Source organism: Lolium rigidum, chromosome 4, assembly GCF_022539505.1.
Source record: "Lolium rigidum isolate FL_2022 chromosome 4, APGP_CSIRO_Lrig_0.1, whole genome shotgun sequence".
Taxonomy (NCBI): domain Eukaryota; kingdom Viridiplantae; phylum Streptophyta; class Magnoliopsida; order Poales; family Poaceae; genus Lolium; species Lolium rigidum.
Genome location: NC_061511.1, coordinates 222,932,181 through 222,947,672, shown reverse-complemented (window position 1 = coordinate 222,947,672; position 15,492 = coordinate 222,932,181). Strand labels below are relative to the sequence as shown.

General features: G+C 50.9%; 1 protein-coding gene across 2 annotated transcripts; it reads left to right on the top strand.

Annotated features, from left to right (window-relative positions):
- The first annotated feature begins 53 nt into the window (after positions 1-53).
- LOC124649586 (protein N-lysine methyltransferase METTL21A) lies at positions 54-2,629 on the top strand. 2 transcript variants are annotated; one of them, XM_047189188.1, is made up of 2 exons: positions 54-777; positions 2,397-2,629. In XM_047189188.1, the coding sequence occupies exon 1, from the start codon at positions 60-62 to the stop codon at positions 732-734; it is 675 nt and encodes a 224-aa protein (XP_047045144.1). In that variant the 5' UTR covers positions 54-59; the 3' UTR covers positions 735-777; positions 2,397-2,629. The 2 variants fall into 2 exon arrangements, with proteins under 2 accessions (XP_047045144.1, XP_047045142.1); XM_047189186.1 differs by lacking the exon at positions 2,397-2,629 and adding an exon at positions 2,290-2,388.
- Positions 2,630-15,492: the final 12,863 nt, after the last annotated feature.

Genomic DNA, 15,492 nt, shown 5'->3' with positions numbered 1-15,492 from the left:
GTTCCGCAGACCAGTCCAACCAAAACCCCTACGCTTCACTCCCGGCGGCGGCGGCGGCGATGCGCTTCACGGCGTCTCCGGTGGTAGAGCTCCCGGTGGGCGGCGCGGTGCTGAGCTTCGAGCAGGACAACGACTCCTTCGAGGTGGGAACCTCCGTCTGGAACTCCTCCCTGGTCCTCGTCAAGTTCGCCGAGCGCTGCCTGGGGGACCCTGCCCTCCCCTTCGCCGACGCCCTCCGCTTCCCGGGAACCCGCGCCATCGAGCTCGGCTCCGGATGCGGGCCCGCCGGCATGGGGCTCTCCCGCCTCGGCCTCGCCGACCTCGTGCTCACCGACATCGCCGCCGTCCTCCCCGCGCTCCGCCGTAACCTCCGCCGCAACCGCTGCCACCTCCCCCGCGCGCCCCGCCTCGCCCAGCTCCACTGGAACTGCCCCGCGCACCTCACCCAGCTCGCCTCCCCGCGCCGCTTCGACCTCGTCGTCGCCGCCGACGTCGTCTACGTCCAGGAGTCGGTGCCCCACCTCGTCGCGGCCATGGACGCGCTCGCTGACGCCGAGCGCGGCGTCGTGCTCCTCGGGTACCAGATCCGGTCCCCCGAGGCGCACCAGGCGTTCTGGGAAGCTGTGCCGGCCGCCTTCCCGGTGATCGAGAAGGTGCCGCGTGAGCACCTCGACCCGGATTACGCCTTTGAGGAATCCGATGTGTTCATACTCCGCAGGAGGCCGAGGCAGTGAGATTGTTGTATCGTGAAGCATTTGCTCGTCACTTACAGAGCAGGTTTGCAATAATTGCTTATCTAGTTCAAATGTATGAGCATTCAGTAGGGACCACTGGTAAAGATATCTGATACAAACTGTCTTGAAATTCGACTTCATCAGGTAGTACGATGCGTTTTCAATCAACATTATACTGGTTGTTGCTATAGTTGATGCAAGGAATTAAATTTGTACTCTGATTTTGTGTTGAAACCTAATCTTTTCGGAGAGTAACAAACACTCGGATGCTTTCTCCGGTTACTATGAGATGGAAAACTGAATAAGAGATAATTGAATTTTACTTTCAATTGGGCCTAGTCATGCCTCAAGTATGAAATTCATCTAGTTGAGTACGCTGAGGAGCGTGTCATGTCTTCTGTTGTTTAAATCAAATATGTTGCCACTGGTTTATGCAATATTGATATTCCCTCCGTCCATAAAAGGATGTCCGGGATTTGTCTAAATTCGGATGTATCTATGACTAAAGAGTGTCTAGGTACATATAAGTTTAGAACTTGCGACATCCTTTTATGGATAGAGATAGTATAACTATGGTTGAACTTGCTTGCATGTAATCTGATAAATTTGTGAAAGAAAACTAATTTTGTCCTTTTGGGAATATGATGCTTATAGCAGCTTTGAACTTAACTGCTTGTATCATGTTTCTGTTTCTAGTTGTGCAGTAAGTTTGATAGGTTGATGAGTTGATCTCTGTAATAAGTTTTGAAAAGTCATTGCTATACATTGAGCTTGGGCATTGCTTTAACCACATGTATGCAGAATGCAGTATGCAATAGAATAAAATTTCAGGTGTTTTCGCCGCTGTTTTGTGCTGTAAACATGTTGGGTTTTTCATGTTCGCGATATTTTTTATTCATTGCATTGTGTGATTGACAAGGAAATATATATGTAGACTTCATGGAGTTATGGTCATTAAGCATTCTAATCCTCAACTTTTGTGTTGAAATCAAATCTTTTATGGGAGCAGCAAACACTTGCATTTACGCTTTCTCTGATTACCTACATGAAATGATGGAAAACTGGAAGTGTCCCTCTTCCTAACTAGGATATTTGTTGAATTTAAATTTAAATTGAGACTGGCCATTCCACAAGTATGCAAACTCATCTACTACCTCCGATCGAGTTTAATTGACGGGATGTAGCGTGATTCAACCTGGACCTGGGCAGCTGCTGCGTTGATTAATAAAGTCTGGAGGGAGTAGTTGAGGCTGAGATGATTTTGTCATGTCTTGTGTTGTTCAAAGCAAATTAATTGCCATTGTGCTTCATGACATATTCGTCGAACAATGGTTGAACTTGGTTGCTGGTAACCTGATAAGAATTGTAAAACACCGCTATTTTAGACCTTATTGGAATCGCAATACGCAGGTTGAACTTAGATACCTGTTCTGCTTGTGTTTCTGCCAATGTGGGCATGCCCCTTTACCCCCTCGAAACAGTGTTGAGTGCCGGGTGTGCCCTTGGATGATACTAATTGAATTTCATTTACTTTTTTTACTGTTGGGTGTTGAAGTGAAGGGAGGACTGAATTCAAAGGAGGGCAACTGTCAATCATGGCCTGGATGTGCCATTGAAACGTGACACAAACTGGAATGCTGAGTTGATTTGCAGTATATGCAGGTCCAGCATGAAGTGTATTTCTTACTTGGGTGATGTTTCTCGGGGAGCTGTATACCACATAGGAATAAGACGATGAAACATTTTTCGCTCTTGAGTAGACCTCCTGATATATTTATAGCATTCTGTATGGTCAGCCTTATGTTGAGCTGTCTAGGAATATGTTCAGTTGTTATTGCATCCAAAATGTATATTTTTGGTCATTAGCTTGCCTTATTTATCTCATGATGCGGTCATCTGTCATGTACTCCCTCCGGTCGGATTTAATCGACGCGGAGGGAGAGCTGCGCACGCATGTGTTTAGCGGGTGTGTGCGTCGATTAATTCCGTCTCGAGTTAGTATTTCTGAAGCTTCGAATGGTGTCAAAGCTATGTATGAGAAATAGTATGTAAGATAACTTAGGAATCAGTTTTTTTTTTCTGACAATCAATACCATCACATATATTTATAATTGCAAATAGTACTTGGTAAACATGAGCTGGAGTACAAAAAAAGTCTAAAAGGAGCGAGCAAAACCTTGAGGTCTTTTTTGAAAGCAGCCAGAGAAAAATACCAAACCCCAGACCTAAGCATACAATTGAAGGTTCTCCATAATTTTAGTTCGAGATGCATGTCAAGGCTATGTGGCCGTTAAAGTAGTCAGTCAATATTCCTAGACAGCCTTGTCTTCTCGAGTGACGTAATAGTTGGGGCATATATTGCAAGGATAAATCTCATCGTGGTAACCATGAGAGAAGATCCAAAATTGATTTATCGAAGCAAGATCAAAAGGCCCACACCTAGAGAATTTAAGTCTTCCAACACCATCATCGATACCGGGAAGAAGATCTTTCGTGAACAAAGGGCTCAAGATCACTTATTGGAGAAGATGATATCTTCACGGAGGCAAAGGCTACAAAAAAAAAAAAGCTACAAAAACTCTTACCTAATCTCTTGAAAACACTACTTTTATTAAAAAAAATCTCGCATAGATCAGGTTCCCCACCTCTTTTGACACATGCGAGGTTGACCAGAGGAGGAGATCTACGGAGAAGGTGAAGGCTCCAATAGCTAGGAAGCGGCACTTTTCCGATGGGAGAAAATGGTATAGCTTAGGAGTCAGTTTAGTTAGTAGTTGTGAGGAACATACATTTGAAACAGGCTTCGACTTAGGGTCGGCCCATAGACCAGGGCAGAGAGGGGATTAAAATAATTACAAATTTGGATTGTAAGAATGCCGAATACCTAGACCATCCAAACACCCTCAATTCTGGAGTTCGGGCCTCAATCCATCCAAATACCCAATACCTAGCCTGAAATCAAACATCCAAACGAACCCTAATGTTATTTTACAAGCACAAAACCTAAATACGCTAGACTCAACTAAGTGCACCAACAAGTTAAGCTAGGCAAGGTTATCAAGAGGAACGTAAACTCGGATATAGAGATAACAGAGGTACGCAGAGCCGAAGATGTATTCCCGTGTTTCCTCACACAAAATGAGGTACATCACATTGGAAAAATGCGGGCTACCACGAAGGTCTCATGAACGCAACGAAGACTCACCTTCTTCTGCAAGCCAATTCCTAAAAGGACAAAATATCTTCCCCTTATGGCTAGATTTTCCTCCACTCTCGAGATGGCAAGCTCCACAACCACTACATAAGCTTCAAAAAGGAGGAGCTCTTGTCTCTTCACACTCTTCCATGAAGAGATCATCGAAGCACGAACCACCAAGCCAACTAGGAGATCACCCTTCACATGAATAACTCCACATGAATAACAAGCTCATAGTGTCTCACTCGAACTATTCGTAATTGAGAGCTACTACATAGGAATTAGGGAGGAAGAACAAAGGAGGAAATAAAAAATGACTCCCAAGATATAGATCCCAACTGTTCCTCTCACTTAGGGGAGAAATTGATTGATGGATATTGTAGATCAAGATTTTATCTTCCGAAACTCTCAAGAAGATGCAAGAATCATAGGAAAAATGGGAGAGGAAGCAAAGCTTTGGGGATTCAACAATGGAGTATGAGAGAGAGATAGCTAAATAAATGGTTGACCTAACCTCTTCAAGGAGGAAGAAATGCTATTTATAGTCTTACCTGTCTTTTATATGTTTCAGATATATTTACTTACATTGACGGGTATTTGCGTGTTCATTTTCAAAATTACAGTACCACTAAAGAGGGTTACTTGTATTCAATATCCTTATGGGGGAAAAAGATACCCAAAAGAGTTAATAGAGATTTCATTTTACCATTTGGAGAGATTCTTGCGAGTCAGTCCGGTAGAAAGTCAGCAGTTCTAGACCGTGCGTTGGACTTACCCACGAAGAGACCAGCATGCCGGTTCATCATCCAAACCTCGTTTGCCATTGCACAAGGTTGGGGCCGAAGCAGACCAGCTGGCCGGGCTGCCGCCGACGCCTGGGACAAATGGTTCATGCCGGTCGGGCTTGCGTTAGTGTCGTTGCCTAATCGACGGTACCTCGGAGGAGGGATCCTCACGAGGGGGAGAAGAAGTAGGGGCCATAGGGCGGAGTGCACACGGGACGGTGGTACGCGAGTTACCCAGCTTCGGAACACCTGCACGATGACAGGGCCTACCGCTGCTTGTCCGGAATTATCCGGGCGCTTTCGCGTTGTTACAATGAGTTGTGGTTGTGCCTCTAGGGCTCCCGGGATCCGGCTTATAAAGGCGCACGGATCTAGGGTTTACATGGAGAGTCCTAGCCGGATTACGGACATGCCTAACTACGGTACAATATCTTGCCGTGCACGTCACGGATCCGTCTTCCATATACGTCGTACTCGGATCCGGGTTCCTCATGGGCCTCCATGGATCCGGGTTACTTCTATGTCGGTACGGATCCGGCCTGCCGATCCTGGGCTGGACTTCTCCCTTCATGATCAACAACGAATCGGGCCGCCCGATGGGCCACATGCCTCATCACCGTCTCGTGGGCCACCCGGGCTTGCCGGATCTAGGCACCTGTCGATGGTACACCTATGAAGTATACCCACAACAAGTAGCCCCCGCAGTTCTCCGAGTTTCGCCTGCAGCTTCCGCCTTGCTGGTCCAACACGATCTCCGGCAAACGTTGGTAACGCGGAGAAACTTGAAGAGCTCCAACTTTGCATTTTCTTCTTTTTCCCAACTTATAGCCGGAAAATGCTCCCATCCCGCGGGACTTCATCCATCGACGTTCCAAAGAACATTTCCGGGTTACTGCCCGTTCGAATGAGAGACAACTTATCTTCACAAAATTACCCGGAATCTTAAAAGACTCAAACGGCTTCGGAAATCCTTCATCTTCAGATCACACTCAACAACGGAAGTTCCTTATTTCCCGCGCACAACTTCCTCATTTCCCGCGCTAAATCTTCGCAGATGCAAATCTTCAGCCGGAATTTTCGGGAGCGCGCAGTCAAATCACCTCCACGTCGTTTTACCGCATTTGACCTAAACACGTGTCAACCATCCAACGGTGTGACCGTTCAGTTTCCACCGTCGGATCCGGATCCCGAATCTCCGAGCGCGGCCTATAAATACCCCGCGGCCCGGTAAAAATTCATTCTTTCACCCCCTCTCACCACATCGTCTTCCTCCTCGCGCCGCGCCGCCCGCCAGATCTAGACTCCGGCGAACTTCGTCACGGTGAACCTCGCGCGCCGCCGAACCGAGGCTCCCCTCGCACCAAGATCATCACGTTTGAACGAGAAACTCGCTCCGCCGCCGATTCGTGGTTACGCGAGTCGACTTCCTCCAAGTTCAGCGACCTCAACTCCGCCGGAGCTCCGTCGAGCCACCGCGCCATTAGCGGTAAGTACGCCGGCCTTGTAGAAGACAACGTAGTGTAGAAGATAGGTTCAGTGATCCGGGTACTCAAACACTTTGTATGGGTGCAGCCGGAAGCATGCCACTCGAATCGTCACTTTGCACCGGTAGCTCTTCGAGTAGCCCGGATCTCAACCAAATAGAACCCATATGCCCGGATCCCATATCATTCCTGCCACCATATATTTCCGACTTAAGACTAGCTCAACCTTTTTCCGCATCTTCCAGCGCCGCTCCAAGCCGGATTCCTACCCTTCAAGAGCTCCAAGAGGAACTCGAGGGACAAGCTCGGATGGCAGCAAAGGTGCAGGAGGCGGAAAGCAAGAAGGCGTCCAAGGCCCGGATCCGCGAAGGAGAACGGGGTCAATGGTGGCCCCGCGAAACCACGGACGTGGAGCTTAGAGAGCTCCGAACGAAGGAATGATCTCCTCACACCGGAGCTTCACACGTGATTCCGTCATCCCCAAGCCGGAAACCGGTGAAGTCGTTATGACCAAGGCTTGGGTGGAACGCGGACTTTCACTTCCTTGTTCGGAATTTTTCTCTCCATCCTCAGCACCTACGGGCTCCAGCCCCACAACATTTGCCCGAACTCATACCTTCTTCCGTCCAACTTCGTGACTCTCCGCGAAGGACATCTTGGGATCCGGCCAGACGTTAAGTTGTGGCAGTTCTTTTTCCGGGTGAAGAAAGAAACCAAGGAGAAAGCTATGGTGAACTGCGGAAGCATGACGTTTATGCTCCGCCCTAGTCGCATGTACCCTCCCCATGACTCACACGAATCCGTCCGGCATCGGAACGCCGGATGGTTTTATGAGAAGAATGCTTCGGCTCCGAAGGTCCATGAAGGCCTGCCTCGGTTCATCAACGAACCTCCGGAAGAACTCGCGAGCCGGAGCTTCGTCCCTTCGCTCGCCTGCACCCCAGCTCCGGAGAAGGCGGCGCGGAGAATCTCCTGGCTAGTCCACGACGGGCTAACCGGAGCCCAGCTTACACTTAGCTGGTTTTCCCGGAGAATCCAGCCTCTACGCTACAACGCGCGCCTGATGTGCGCATATACCGGGGCGGATGATCCTCTCCGGGTTACCCGCCACGATCTTCCGGCCGACTCTCTGAAGAGAAGGATCAAGACGTTGGTGAAGATTCCGAGGGGCCAACAGGTCCCGGAACTAACCAAAGACATTTTTACAAACGACCAATGTCCTCCGGTAAGCTTCGTCCTTTTCACTGTTTCAAACTTCACAAACTTTTGGATGTTCATCTTTAACTTTATTCATTTTCCCTCCAGCTCAACACTTTGGCGGAGGAAGACTTTCGCGCCATTCTCCGTGTTCCCGTTACCGAAGACACGGCGGAGGAGGTTCCGGATGACGACGAGGAGGAAGAGGAACAGGCACCTCGCAAGGCGGCCCCTCGACCTACAAAGCGTCCCCGCGCCAAGGCTTCCGGCTCGAAGCCGGAGCTAGCGGCGAGGCCTCCGCCAAGAAACCGAAGACGGTAAAACCACCTCCGCTAGACTCAAGGAAAGCGGAGCGTGCACGTATACGGATGCTCTCAACAGCCGGCCAAGGCACGCGCCCCATTATCCCCGGCGCCTCGTAAGTTTCCGAGCATGACACGATTTTAACTTAGCGAAATTATCTCTTGTCCGAATCCTTTCACCTGTTTGCGGGAACCCGAAACCCGCCGCCACGCGGACCGCCAGCCAGGAGCCCATTACCAAATACATGAAGAAATCTCCGGCAGTCGGTCCAGCTACTCCGGCTCCGCCAAGTGCTTCTCACCCCACTCCTCAGCCATCTCCTCCTCGAGCTGACCCGTCTCCCCCTCCCGCCACCAACACTCCACCGGAAATTATTCCGGTCAGCAGCCGACAAGGTAGGTGGAGAAGATCCCAAGGCCAAAGGCCCCGCCCAAGAAGATGCAGGAGAACAAGGCCAAGGAGGGGCTGAAGTCACTTCTTCTGAGAAGGCCGGAGATGGCGCTGGCGACATCGTCGTTTTTCCGAAGAACTTCGGAGATCCGGCTGACATCACTTCCACCCCCAAAGCGTATGCTACCAAGTTCTTCAACAAGCTGTCCGAGGCGGAGAAATGGGAGCTTGAACAAGACCTGCTCAACGCCATGCTCGAACAATGCCCGGGGAAACCCGATGCCGCGACATCGGAGATTCAAGATTTTAAAAAGGATGTCGGCCAGTTCTTCGACAAGCTCGTCTGTAAGCAAAAGGTACTCCCCAGTAGCCCCCAAGCATGTAAGCGGAAACTGAAAAAGTAGTTAGCGCTTAGATGCTTAGAGAAAAATTACTTCCGGGAAAGTTTTTTAGAATGAACCAAGTAGCCCCCAAGCATTATGGCGGAAAAGTTCCGGCAATGATGCTTTTAAGAGAAACCATCGCTACGAGCGGAATTCTTTATTCCTGCATCGTGTAAATTTTACAGAACAAGCAGGCGCTGCACTACGAGCTGCACAAGAACATTGCCTTGCAGCGCCGCGTTACTCTGAGTCAGGCGGAAAGTATCCGGACCTTGAAGGATGAGAATGCAGATTTGGCTAAACAACTGGCGGACGCCCAAGGTTGGTTTCCGCCTTCTTCGTCATTAACCAATTTCCGACTTTGAACTTACTCGTTAACTTATATTATTATAGGCGCATCCTCTTCCCTTGCTACAGCCTCGACCGAACTTGAGAACCTGCGCTCCTCGTACCAAGATTTGGAGACGAAGCTAAAGGAGGCGGAACTTAAGAAAGAGCAAGCCGAAAAGCAGTCGGCGGAGAAAAACTCCGAGCATGCGAAGGAGAAAGCGGAGCTGAAATTGAAGCTAAACGTTGACGAGTGAAACTATCAAATCTCAGCTAAAAGAGCTCAATGGACTCCGGAAGTATATGGAGACCGCAGAACAACGACTGGGATTTGCTCAATGAGAACATCTTGGGTACCGATACTAGAACCTTGCCCGGATATTTGTTCCGACACTTTACTTTATGCTTATGTCCTCACCGTTGTGTGCGGAACCGCTTGGGTATTCCGAAGAGCGCCGGAATTTGTTCCCGCGAGATGACCTTCTTCAACTTGCGAGGCGATGACCGCAAAGATCTCATCTCCGCCTCCCGCAAGATATGCTATAACTTATCCATCAAGAGGAGTCGTACTTGCGACGTCCGGAAACTTATTGGAAAGATGGATGTTCTGCCGGAGCCGGTAACGGATCTGCAAGCGTCGTCAGCCCGAGGCGCAGCTGCGATGGCCTTGACCATGTGCCTAGCGCATCATGCAGATCTTGATCTTGATCGGGTAACCACGGGCGTTCCTGCAGATGCGGATGTTAGCGCTCTCCTGGATGCGGTGAGCGGCTACGACACCCGTATCGCGCGTAGGATCCGGCATGAGGAATTCTACGACAAGGTCGTCCTTCCCGCCGACGAGTCCTTAGAAGCGGAACTTCGAAGGAACTCGCCGCCAAGGCGCGACCTCGCGGAATCCGGAACCCGCTTACTCGGACCAGCTCGAAGAATACTCCCCAAGAGGAACCCAAGACCAGCATCGCTGCCTCGAAGAAAGTGATGAAGACGTGTCTTCTCCGGCCGAAGGCGCCAAGGAACAGGATCCGGAAGGCAAGACTTCTCCGGCTAAGGGGGAATGAGAACTTTTATTCTCGCGGGAAAAAACAATGCATCATTTTGACCCCGGCGAGGGTTTGTAATAAGACTTTAAATTCTTTAAGTAGCTAGGAACGAAACGATTATGCATGGGGCGGAAACACTTTATCCTCGCTATCCGTTTAATATTATGTGCATGTTTCGTTTTATGTCGGAAAGCAAGTGCCGATCTCGTTATTCTCCGGCTTGCCCGCTTGACCTTCCACGAGCCGGAAAACCTTAGCCGGAAATGCTCGCCAGCGGCGACGAAGCCCAATGGCGATCCGTCCATAACCGCGGAAACAAGCCCCCAGGCATAGGTGCCGGAAATCGCTACTAGGAATCCACGAGTTTGCAACAGGTAACAACTTAATCAGAAAACTTAAGCTTACGTCCTAAAGGACGGTTTTAGAAATCACAACTTTTATACACGCCTAGGCGGAAAACATCCAGCTCTGCGGTTTTAGTCGGAAAAAACTTACATGATCTAAAATGAACAAGTAAAGGAGGTAAAAGACTCAAAGAGTGAACCATAAGCTTTATTCCATTGATCATGTATAACTATTACGGAGTTTGTAACTCGGAAAAATATGCTAAGTGTAGAAAGGACGTAGCTGTGCTATATTCCAAGGGCGATCTGTTTCGTCGTATATGTCATCCGGATCCTCACGCTTGCGTTTCCGGCGCCAGTTAGCGGGTCTATCCCTCAGCTCGCGGAAATCAACAAGGTAGTACGATCCGTTATGAAGCACTTTGCTGATGACGAAGGGTCCTTCCCATGGAGATTGCAGCTTATGGTCTTTCACCTGTCGAAGGCGGAGGACCAAGTCTCCGGCCATGAAGGAGCGTTTCCGGACTCGACGACCGTGATAGCGTCGGAGCCTCTGCCGGTAGATGGCGGAGCGCTGATCGGCTAGGTTCCGAGCTTCTTCGATCGGGTCCACGAGATAGCTGTCTAGCCTCGTCGACCGTATCATCATTATAGGCGGAAACTCGCGGTGAATCATGGATGATGTCAGAGGGAATCACGGCTTCGGATCCGTATACCAGAAAGAAGGGGGTAAACCCCGTTGACCTGTTAGGGGTAGTTCGCAAACTCCACAAAACAGCGTCCAGTTCATCGGCCCAAGCTCCGGCTGCTCGTCGCAGCGGTTCTTCGAGACGTGGCTTGATTCCTGATAATATTAGACCGTTAGCTCTTTCGACTTGACCATTGGATTGTGGGTGAGCCACAGATGCAAGGTCCAATCGAATCCCCATTGTCTCGCAGTAATCCTTCAATTCTCCCTGAGCGAAGTTTGTGCCATTATCTGTGATTATGCTGTGTGGGATGCCGAATCTCATTACGAGGCTGATGACAAATTTTAGTGCCGTAGCACCGTCGGCTTTTCTCACTGGCTTGGCCTCGATCCACTTGCTCGAACTTGTCAACGGCGACCAGGAGGTATTCGCAACCACCAGGAGATGATCTTTTTAACTTACCAACCATATCGAGCCCCCGATCGCAAATGGCCGGGTGATAGGTATGGTCTTCAGCTCTTGGGCTGGAGCGTTTGGTTGAGTAGCGTAGTACCGACAACCTCGGCAGGTCTTGACTATCTTATCGGCGTCTTCTTTAGCCGTGAGCCAATAAAAGCCTAGCCGAAAAGCTTTTGCAACGAGTGATCCGGGGGCGGCATGGTGCCCGCAGTCCCTCGCGTGGATCTCTCTGAGGATTTCAATGCCATCTTGATTTGAGACGCATTTGAGAAATACCCCTGTTGCGCTTCGTTTGTAGAGCTGTCCATCAACAATTGTGTAGGATCGTGCTCGTCTGATGATCTGGCGTGCGAGGACCTCGTCCTCCGGCAGCTTCTGATCGATGAGGTAGTCCAGGAAAGGCTGTGTCCAAGCCGGAATGGTGGCCAACACCTCTTTAGCCGGGGACACTGCCACTTCTGGGTTTTCGGGGTTAGCGCCCTTTACAGAGGGTATCCGGAGATGCTCTAGGAAAATTCCGGGCGGAATTGGCTTTCTGCCGGATCCGAGCTTGGATAGCATATCTGCCGCTGTATTGTCGTCTCTTCTGACGTACTTGACTTCGTACCCGAGGAAGCTCTTGGCGATCTCGTCAACTTCGTCTCTGTAGGCCGCCATGACGGAATTTCTGGCGTTCCAGGTTCCGGCTACTTGCTGTGCCACCAGGTCGGAATCTCCACAGCATATGATGTGCTTGATCCCGATTTCCTTAGCGATGCGCAGACCGTGTAGTAGAGCCTCGTATTCCGCCATGTTATTTGTAGCTTCGAAGTGGATCTGCAGAACATACTGCAGCTTCTTCTCCGGTAGGGGACTTCGGGGTGACTCCGGCTCCCGAGCCTTGATGCTGCTTGGATCCGTCGAAGTGCATGACCCATGTTTCGGTTCCGGCTCCGGACTTGCATCCGGAGCTTCGTCCAATCTGCAACGAAATCCGCCAAGACTTGGGATTTGACCGCGAGTCCTTGGCTTGTAAGCGATGTCGAAGGCGGATAATTCGATGCCCCATTTAGCTCGTTCGTCCTGTTGCGTCGGCGTTGTTGAGAATTGTTGACGGCGGAGCTTTACTCACAACCGTTACTCGGGTGCTCTTGAAAGTAGTGTCTCAATTTCCGGCTGCCTAGGAATACTCCATAAGCTAGCTTCGAAAGTGAGGGTATCTTTGCTTTGACTCCGTCGGCACCTCGCTTATGTAGTAGACAGGTCTTTGGACGTCATATTCATGACCTTCTTCCTTTCGCTCCACCACGATGACGAGGTCGACGACCTTGTTGGTAGCCGCCGGATAAAGGAGCATTGGCTCGACTCTACTCGGGGCTGCCAAGATAGGTGGGGAGGTTAGTATTTCCTTCAACCCACGGAGAGGCTGCGTCGGCTGCGTCGTCCCGGCACAAATTTGTCTGTTTTCTTCGAGCAGCTTGTACGGAGGTAGCGCCTTCTCGCCAAGACGGCTAACAAACCTCGCTGATTGCCGCAACGCAACCGGTTAGTCGTTGCACATCTTTGAGACAAGTTGGCCGTTTGATACACGGGATTGCCTTGATCTTTTCCGGGTTCACCTCAATGCCTCTCGTGAGAGACTATGAAGCCAAGGAGTTTTCCGGCTGGCACGCCAAAACGCACTTCGGCGGATTCAACATCATCTTGTACCTGCGGAGGTTGTTGAAGGTTTACGTGAGGTCGCCGATCAAGTCGGATCCTTTCCGGGTCATGACCGCGATGTCGTCGACGTAAGCGTGCACGTTCCGGCCAATTTGGTCCTTCGAGCACCGCTGCATCGTACGCTGGTAAGTAGCACCTGCATTTTTCAAACCAAAAGGCATAGTAACATAGCAGTAAGTACCAAACGGGGTTATGAATGAAGTCGCCTTTTGGTCGGATTCCTTCATCCGGATCTGATGATACCCGGAATACGCATCAAGAAAACACGAAGTTCCGCCCCTGCCGTCGAATCAATGACTTGGTCAATGCGCGGCAAGGGGAACGGATCCTTCGGGCAATGTTTGTTCAAGCCGGAGTAATCGATGCACATTCTTAGTATTTCGGTGTTCTTTTTGGGTACAAGGACGGGATTCGCGACCCAATCGGTGTGAATAACTTCTATTACAAAACCTGCTTCTAGTAACTTTGCTAGTTCCATTCCTATGGCGCGGCGCTTCTTGTCTCCAAAGCGTCGCATAGCTTGCTTCACCTGGTTTAGCCCCGGATTGATGTTGAGGTAGTGCTCGGCGAGTTCCCTAGGTACTCCGGACATGTCGAAGGTTGCCATGCGAAGATATCCATGTTAGCGCGGAGGAACTCGACGAGCGCGCTTTCCTATTTAGGGTCCATGTTTGCCCCGACCGAAACCTGTTTGGAAGAGTCACCCGGAATAAGGTCATGCTTCTTAGTTTCTATCGCGGGCTTGAAGGAGGTTTTCTCGCTCGGAGATCTGCTTCTTGGTGGTCCGCATCTCGGTCGGATCCACCGCGGCCCCGTAGCCTTTCGGCTCTTCTCCGGATATGACGGACTCGCGAAGGCGGCTTCGCCCAACTCGCACTCATGAGCCTTTTTGTAGTCTCCGGTTATGGTGATCATACCGTTGGGACCCGGCATCTTGAGCTTGTTGTAGATATAGCACGCCCTTGCGTGGAACTTGTGGTAGGTGGGCCTGCCGAAGATGACATGGTAGGAGCTCTTGAAGGGCACAACTTCGAACGTGATCTTCTCCTCGCGGAAATTATGAACATCGCCGAAGGCCACGGGAAGTGTGATGCTGCCGAGGGAGTTCGCCTTCTTACCCGGAACCACGCCGTGAAACTCGGTTGTCGCTGTGCTTGAGCTGTTCCTTGGTGAGGTTCATCCGCTCCGAGTCTCCAGGTACATGATGTTCAAGCTGGCTCCGCCATCCATGAGGCACTTGGAGAAGTCATACCCGTCTATGCGGGGACTCACAACCAAGGCGTAATATTCTTTTGGCACAGAGGCGGGATGATCCGCCCTGTCAAATGTGCACGGAACTTCCGACCACCTGACATACTGCGGCACAGCCGGAACTGTGGCGTTCAGGAACCGGGTAGCTGATTTTGAAGCGCGGACTGTGGGGGTTCCGAGGAAGGTGTGGTAAGCCCCCACGCTCTTCTTCTCGAAGGGGTTGGATTTTCCTGCGGTTCCGGCTTTGGGATCCGGCGAGTTATCATCCTCGTCCATCGCCTCGGAACTGTCCTCCTCCTTGTCCTTGTTCTTCCCCTTGCCTCCTTTGCCGCGTGGGCGGTGCTTCCGGGCTCGCTTGTATCCTCGCCTCCGGGTCGTTCTTGAGGTCGTTGACCCATTTGCGGTTGCGGTTGGTATGAGTGGACTTCCCCGTAGCCGGATCCAAGTGGGCCAGGCAGGGCATGTCTCTGTACTCCTCGTAGGTTTGCGGGGCGCGGGATCCGCCGGCGGTGACCTCGGTGCCATGCTGCTGACCCCTGCCGGCTCCGCCTCCACGGCCGCGTCCTCTTCCGCCTCCTGAACCTCCGCGTTGGAACGCCATGGCGACCATCTCGGATCCGCCACTCTTCTGGTCATCAGGGTTTTTGCGTTTGTGGCCGCTATTGTTACCGTTATCGCGGTTCTTCTTCTGCTGGTGCAGGGGGATTGCTGTAGCTGCGATGTCACCGCCCGCGTCGTCATCGGCGGCAGTGTGATCACTGGCGATGGAGATCATCTCATCCAGAGTCAGTTTGTTGGCGTTAGCCAAACATGTAAGCTTATGTCTCAGCAATCCTCCTCTCTGCAGTCCACCAATAAAGGCGTACATGGCGGTGGTGTGATCGACGTTTTCGCACTCGTTCTGCATGCCAACCATCGTGTGAGGAAGTTTCTTGAGGTTTCTCCCTTCTTCCGGATACAAGCTTGTAAGTCGCTTGCTTGTGGCGGGTCTTTTGTAGGTGCCCCCGAAGTGTTTCTCAAAGCGGTCTTCGGGTCGAACCGAGCAAAAGATGGAGTTCTTCTCGAGGTCGCCGAGCCGGATCCGGGCTGGTCCTACAAGGTACAAGCTGGAGCATGCGGCGGGCGATGTTAGGGGTTCCTCCGGCGAAGGTTACTGCATTGTAGTAGTCCTCAATCCGGGTATCCGGCCTTTCGGTGCCATCATAA

Excerpts from the sequence above, each read along its gene's own strand:
- LOC124649586 (XM_047189188.1), top strand. The coding sequence starts at position 60 with ATGCGCTTCACGGCGTCTCCGGTGGTAGAGCTCCCGGTGGGCGGCGCG.